Source organism: Penaeus japonicus, unplaced genomic scaffold (assembly GCF_977035675.1).
Source record: "Penaeus japonicus unplaced genomic scaffold, GWHDUDI00000001_assembly GWHDUDI00000040, whole genome shotgun sequence".
NCBI lineage: Eukaryota > Metazoa > Arthropoda > Malacostraca > Decapoda > Penaeidae > Penaeus > Penaeus japonicus.
In genome coordinates, this window is record NW_028234442.1 from 13,418,349 (window position 1) to 13,425,848 (window position 7,500).

The 7,500-nt window shown below is 44.4% G+C and overlaps 1 protein-coding gene across 5 annotated transcripts in view; it reads right to left on the bottom strand.

Annotated features, from left to right (window-relative positions):
* The window catches only part of LOC122262358 (ATP-binding cassette sub-family C member 3), a 25,413-nt gene that overhangs the window by 224 nt on the left and 17,689 nt on the right, over positions 1-7,500 (bottom strand). For all 5 annotated transcript variants that reach the window (XM_043030367.2, XM_043030368.2, XM_086534096.1 and 2 more), the window contains exons 19-31: positions 7,393-7,498; positions 6,433-6,772; positions 5,979-6,065; positions 5,558-5,816; positions 5,132-5,352; positions 4,736-4,916; positions 4,183-4,291; positions 3,762-3,888; positions 3,139-3,228; positions 2,563-2,715; positions 2,115-2,273; positions 1,726-1,892; positions 722-916 (exon numbers count right to left, since the gene is read on the bottom strand). In XM_043030367.2, coding sequence (XP_042886301.2) covers positions 722-916; positions 1,726-1,892; positions 2,115-2,273; positions 2,563-2,715; positions 3,139-3,228; positions 3,762-3,888; positions 4,183-4,291; positions 4,736-4,916; positions 5,132-5,352; positions 5,558-5,816; positions 5,979-6,065; positions 6,433-6,772; positions 7,393-7,498 — 2,194 coding nt within the window. The remainder of the gene's footprint in view (positions 1-721; positions 917-1,725; positions 1,893-2,114; positions 2,274-2,562; positions 2,716-3,138; positions 3,229-3,761; positions 3,889-4,182; positions 4,292-4,735; positions 4,917-5,131; positions 5,353-5,557; positions 5,817-5,978; positions 6,066-6,432; positions 6,773-7,392; positions 7,499-7,500) is intronic.

The window sequence follows — 7,500 nt, forward strand, 5'->3', positions numbered from 1 at the left end:
ATATTACTAATGGTACTAATTACAGTCATAAAGGTGGTATTTTAGGAAAATGGTGGTGATAGGAGTGATATTGCGGTAATCATAATGAAACTAATGATGAAGAGAATTATACTGACAAAAAATATTGCAATATAAATGATGACAATGAGAATAATAAGCATGGCGGTACTTTTAGAGGTAAAAAGGATTGTACTGGCAATCACAACGAAGAAACTACAACAGTAAAAATCATTGAAAAATGCAATGAAAAAAAAAACAGGAACAACAACAAATATTACGCTCTGTAAGCAGGCAATAATAGCAATAACAAAAATGATATCAAAATAATCACAACAATAATACCAACAATGACAACGACAATAATAATTCGAAAAGGAATGCCAAAACCAACACTAAGAACAGCTGTGATGATGGTAATGATAATAGAAAGGCAAATCATATTCATATTACTACAAATGGTAATAGTAATACGACGGCGATTGGTGATAAAGATGTAGATCTTAATGATACTAATAATGAAAACAAGAATAAGAATCATCCAAGTTTTTGGGCGTGATAACATCCGCAGTATAATGAAAACGCTACTTATTCTTCAGTCTGGTGAAAATCACGGGCCACGCTAACCTGTATATGCGACCTACTATGGTTACGCTAAGGTTTGGAAACGTGTTGACTCGTGCATAAGGAGTGCCATGAAGAGTGAAAATAAAGCCACACTCACCTGTCACTATCCATGATAGTATTGAGGCGATGCGCGATGGTGAGGACAGTGCAGTGTGCGAACTGCGACCTGATGGTGGCCTGAATCAGGTCGTCTGTCTCCAGGTCAATGGCAGCCGTGGCCTCGTCCAGGACCAGAATCCGGGAATTCCTTAGGAGAGCACGGGCGAGGCACAGCAGCTGCCTCTGGCCAACGCTGCAACGGGTTTCAGTTCAGTTAAGCCACTTAAGCAGAATTCAGGCACGCGACAGAGAAGAGGACAATAAACCACCTTCAGAAATAGTTTATTCCTCACTTCTCCACTACGTGCCTGAAGCCTTTAAATGTAGAAAAAATATAGTATTACTATGAGATAATCTAGAAATATAACGTTAGTATGTAATATTTTCTTCCAGAAAGACATACCATTGAAGCAATTTAATGATTTCATAAAAGAGGGTATACAAAAAAGATTTTTTGGTTAGGAGCCGCTCTTCCCAAATGAAATTATAAATAATATATAAATCTCAAGTCTCATCTTGAAATGTTGAAGGCTAATCGCTCACAACTTTGACTCAAGTTATCATTTTGCTCAAATTTGAGTTCAAAACTCACATTAATGATCTTTCATATTTTCTTTTAACGCCCCCGTCTTTCCCAAAGGCTTCCCCTCACCGAGATTCCCTCCTCCTCCCCTCCCCCACCTAAAAAATCCACATTCCTGAAATTCCTACTCCTTTTCTCAAAATCCTCCACTCGCCCGAAAATCTCTACTCTTTCCCCTCAACTCACCACTCGCCAGAAAGTCTTTTCTTCATAATCTCCATCCCCTAAAGTTCCCACTTTTCCTAAATTCTTCCCTAAAGTTCTCCACTCTTTTCCCCTAAAGGCCTCCACTCGCATAAAATTCCCCCACTCTTCCCCCCCCCCCAACCCTCCATTCGCCTAAAATTCCCCCACTCTTTCCCCCCAACCCTCCACTCGCCTAAAATCCCCCCACTCTTTCCCCCCAACCCTCCACTCGCCTGAAGTTCGCCCCCTCTTCGTCCACCGGGTGCAGGAGGCCCGAGGGCTGGGCGCGGACGTAGGCGGCGAGATGGGCGAGCTCAAGGGCGCGCCACACCTCCGCGTCGGAACAGCGGTCGAGCGGATCCAGGTTGAGGCGGAGAGAACCGCTGAAGAGAACCGGGTCCTGGGGGAGGGGGGGAGGCTTCATGAAGATTGCAGTTCTGGTGGTGATGGTGGTTGTGATGATGGTGATGTTAAGGATGGTGATGGGGATAATGATGAGGATGGTGGTGGTGATGATGATGATGGTAAGGATGGTGATGATGATGATGTGAGGGATATAGCAGAACATTCAAAACAAGGCATCAACAACACTAAAACTACCCACACAGTAACGGCCCCTGACCTGCGGAATGATGCTGACGCGGCCTCTGAGGTCATGCAGGCCAACGTCAGCAATGTTGACCTTGTCGATGTCGATTTCTCCCGCTGACGCCTCGATCAGCCGAAAGAGTGCGAGGGTGAGGGAGGATTTCCCGGCCCCCGTTCGCCCTACGATGCCGACCTGGCGGGCAAAGGGCAAAGCGCATTCTGTATGTGTGTCATTCGCTGTTGAATATTATTGATATCATCCAGTTGAGGATGCCTTTTTATCAGTGATATATATATATATATATATATATATATATATATATATATATATATATATATATATATATATATGTATGTATGTATATATATATATTTTTTTTTTCTTTCTTTCTTTTTTTTGTCGTGGGTAACTCTGATTAAACAATGAGAAGTTTTTAGGATATGATTCATATTGTGATATCTCTTCTTCCTTCCCGCCCCACCTTTTCGCCCGGTCTGAAGGAGCAGCTGATGCCCTTGAGGACGAGGTCGAGGCCCGGCCGGTACCGCGTCTGGTAGTTCCTGAAGGACACGTGGCCTTCGTCGGGCCAGGAGGAAGGGGTGGCGCTCACAGTCCATTCTGCCTCGCGCTCATTCTGGGTAAAAACACTATATAAACAGCTGAGAAATTATTAGATTTACTCCTAATACTACCAAATTGTTAAATGAAAACACGCGATTACCCACTCTAGATCATCTATGACTATAAAAAATCTATAAGAAATCCCAGTACATTACCAATTACTATAGAATATAACAATAGAAAAATCAAAACAGCAAGACAATACTAACCCCAGTAAGGTAAAATAAGGTAAATTACAAAAAATAATAAAGAATTATAATCAACGCTATTTCATCCAATACATAAAAAAAAACAAAAAATCAAAAAAACAAAAACAAAAATATGTACGGTTAATTCCGAGAAGAGTAAATCAAATGGCTGCTTCCGATTACCCAAGACTGACTCTAAAAAAAAACAAAAAAAAAAACAGAGAGTTATCATACTGGCAGATCCTAACCTCGAGGTATTCGTTGATCCTTTCGACGGACACGACGTTGGCTTCGACCTCGGAGGCAACGCGCACCACCCAGTTCAGGATGAGGGTCACCTGCGAAGGAAGCCATGGGCGGTTGTCTTTTTCGCTCTTTGATTTGTTTTGCTACGGGTTTAGTTTGTGGTTGCTCGTCTACCTGTCTGTCTTTGCCCCCCCCCCCCCTCTCTCTCTCTCTCTCTCTCTCTCTCTCTCTCTCTCTCTCTCTCTCTCTCTCTCTCTCTCTCTCTCTCCTCTCTCTCTCTCTCTCTCTCTCTCTCTCTCTCTCTCTCTCTCTCTCTCTCTCTCTCTCTCTCTCTCTCTCTCTCTCTCTCTCTCTCTCTCTCTCTCTCTCTCTCTCTCTCTCTCTCTCTCTCTCTCTCTCTCTCTCTCTCCCTCCCTCCCTCCCTCCCTCCCTCCCTCCCTCCCTCTCTCTCTTCTCCCCTCCCCTCTCTACCCTCTCCCTCTCTCTCTCCCATCCTCCCCTCTCTTTCTCTCCCCCCCTCTCTCCTAATGCTTCTCGTCCTCCTTCCATCTCTCCCGTGTCTCAAGCAATCACAACACAGTCATCACGGCCCGCCGTTCTCGTGCCTTCGAACAGCTGTACTCACACCGAGAGCGTAAGTGACGGAAAGGCCCACGACGCCAGAGCTTAAGTGGCCTCTCCCTGCGACACCGACGATGGCCGCCGCGAAGGTGATTGTATTCCCCATCGTCTCGAGGATGACCGACACCCACCTCAAGGGCAGGAGAGGCAGGTCTTAGGAAATTGCAGGTGGGACGACGCGGAGGTTTGCATGGCCGTTTGCATGAGATTGATTTGTGTATTTTTCTTTTACACTGATGTTATGTTATGTGTTGGTGGTCTTTTTTTTTTTTTTTTTTTTTTTTTAATAGGCCAATAGTGTGTTTGAATATGTACATCTCTACTGGATTGAATATGAGCATCTCTACTGGATTGGTTCAGGTATATTTCTAAAACTTGTTCATACCTGATTTTTTCAATTTACGTACATCTAGAATCAAAGTTACCTGTTCAATCCGGCGTTCGCGTAAATAGATTTTAGAGAAAACTCGATCTTCCTTTGGGATTCCTCGATGAACTCTTCCTGTCGCTTATAAGCTCGGATCACAGACACGCCTGCCAATGAAAGCTATCAATGCAACATCGTTACTTGGAAATCTGCACTCTCATGGAAATCTTATAGTATATATGGTCTAACCTACATTCTCTTCTGTATATCATAAATCCGGATGCGGGAAGACAAATACATAATAACAACAGAGTAGAAATACTCTAAGCTCATGACAAAAGCAACATTTTTTTTAACCCTAAATAACTGCATGTCATCACAAGATTCCTTGCAAACGAATATGAGAAGAGGGTCATGGTGAAATGGCGATAGAGTGGAGGAGGTTAAACGGAGATAAATGGGGACATTATTAATATGAAATAAATTACAGTTACTCTATCCTGAAGGAATTTATCATGTTATCGACCCCGTAAATTCTCTGTTTCCGAAACCGTGCAATTGTGTTTTCTTTCATTTCATCAAGACGGCGTAACATTTGGTCCTTGATCCACCTTGGAGCGTCTCGCCGAAGTGGGAATAGATGGGGGACTTGGACACTGACTCGATGCGCTTGATCTGCCTGGAGGAGGCGATGTAGATGACCTGAATGAGGTAATAGAGGAGCAGCAGAGGCACCACGAAGAGGCCGGCGGCAGGCGTCGCCGCCACGATCACGATTAAGGTCGCAGCCACCTGGAGGTCAGGGAAGGGGTGGTGGATCTATATGTATATACATACATAAATACCCTTACACTTATGCGATTAGATAGACAGTAGTATAGATAAGTAGACTGATTGTGAGTTGTTTTGTGAAAAATTAGATAATGCTGGATTAGATCACATTTTAAAACCATCCCTATTTCCAGATAATCCTTTTCCAACCAAACCAACCCTATTTCGACCCAGACCTGCATGAAGCAGCTAAGGAAGGCCCTCAGGTTATCCGGGAAGGTGTTATCCAGGACGTTGATGTCCTTGCTGAACCTGTTGATGATCCTCCCGCTGGGGTTGGTGTCGAAGAAGCTCATCGGGAGACGCACCACGCTGTCCAGGAGGCGCTGGTGGAGGACCCGCGACGACCTCAGGCAACCGAGCATCAGTGTCAACATGCCAAGGAAAAGGAAGAAGGCTGGAAGGAAACAGGGAAAGAAGAAACAGACGTGAAAGAATTTGCGATTTGGGAGGTTTAATTTGATGATGATTAATACTATGATATCCATAACGTCAACAAAACGGCAACAACAATAATGATGTAAGAATCGCAACTTTTTTTTCCCCTTATGAGAAGAATCACACATACCAGAACGACACTGAACCCCGGGCCAGGAGCTTACCCTGAGCAATCCCAAAGGCGCCGTAAAGCGCGAGGAAAAATCCCCTGGAGACCGCCGAGTCGCTGGAGGAAACATTGACACTGTCTGAAGTGGCGTTGAAGAGGGAAGTGGCGTTGAAGAGGGAAGTGGCGTTGTGGCCGTAGACATTATTTACAGCGATGGTGTTGGCGGGAGAGGAAGTAGTGTTGCGAGCAGAGGGAGCGTCAACGTTGGGACTAGACCAGCGTGACAGCCATACGTTACTCCCTGCAATGCTAGCCTGAAGAGGGAGGTTCTTATTATACAAAAAAATCTGTGCTTCAGGCCTTTACTGTTTTAGCTGTGATCTTTTCATTCCAAACATCTTTCTTTCCTCTATTATATAAATCATTTCAGAATCATAACGCTCTTGCAATTCAGAGGAAGTCGATCATCAACCCACCTGGCCGAGTGCCGTGAATATCACCGGCAAGACAGCGAGGAGAAACCCCATCGAGCTCGCGTACACCAAGTACATTTTCCGTGATACCTGTTGAATACATAAACACATTTTGCTCACACAAGATGCTTGCTTAAGATGACTTAGAGATACTCTCTCTTGAAATACACACACATACACACATACACACACACACACACACACACACACACACACACACACACACACACACACACACACACACACACACACACATATATATATATATATATATATATATATATATATATATATATATATACATATATATATACATATGCATATTCGAACGTCAGAATATGAAAAAACGTTTTCTATGCTCCACGAATAATTTCAAGCGCAACCTGAGGCACTCAACAAAAAGAAGAAGAAAGAAGTCCAGCTGCCACGTCAAGCCCTTCCAATTGGCCGACCTCACCTTCCCCGTCTCCGAGGTCTCCTCGAGCACCAGCTTCTGTCCCTTGACCATCTTCTCGCCGGCGTCAGCTCCGCTCTGCAATTCCTCCATCTCCACGCTCTTCCTCTGGCTCTTACCACTCTGCAATGAAGTCATACTCTCCCGCAGGAAATTTTCTGAAGTCGCCAAGTCCTCGTCGTAAATGTGGCTGGACACGTTTATATCCGTAATGACGTCGGTGATGTCTCGCCCTCGAATGTTCAAGGAGGAGAGGCTGGACTGGACGAGGAGGTTCTGGTGGCGCGCCTGCGACTCGCTTACGCTGCGGACTCTCTTGTGTGGGGGCCCGGCGGGGTTGGTGCTACAGGGGGAGGGAGGGGGGGAGGGGGTAAGGAGGTCGACTTAAGAATCAAATCATAGAATGAAAAATTGTATGGTGTCTAATATTAGCGTCATTATTTTTGTTTACAGATGTTCAAATATTTCACGACCAAAATACAGTTTCGAAGGTGACAGTAGAGCCTGCGAACCACAGGATAAAATATAAGAACAATATTCGTAAATTCTAAACCATAAATTAAATTTCATGAAGTTAACCATGATTACAAGATAACAGAGGATGCATCTAACTGTAAGTCAGGAAGTCTGTATGTGTCTGTATTTCGATATTCCAAGAACTATATGAAGTTGAAAGCCGGCTGGTATATCGCCCGGGACCCAACAGAAGTCGATGGGGTGAGAGGCTGTCCACAGTAAAACCAAACTCAAAAAATAGACAAATCGGTAACCGTCCCAGAAAGGCCAAAAAGGAAATGGAAATAAGAGACAGACGCACCAAATGGGATATAGATCCAACTCTATATGAGAATATCAGTATGTGTGTGAGTGTATTTCGGTTTCGTTTGAGGCACAATCCTGTGTGTCTGTGTGCTTATAATTCGATAACCAATTTGAACTGCTCTGGCGTAATTCAAATCCCACCTGCCAGGGATGCTGATCGAAGTTCTGCTAGATCTGAGTGACAGCTGGCGAAGGAGAGACTGAGCACCTGGTACCTCCTCTAACTGTTCCCGAAGCTCCTCTAGCACT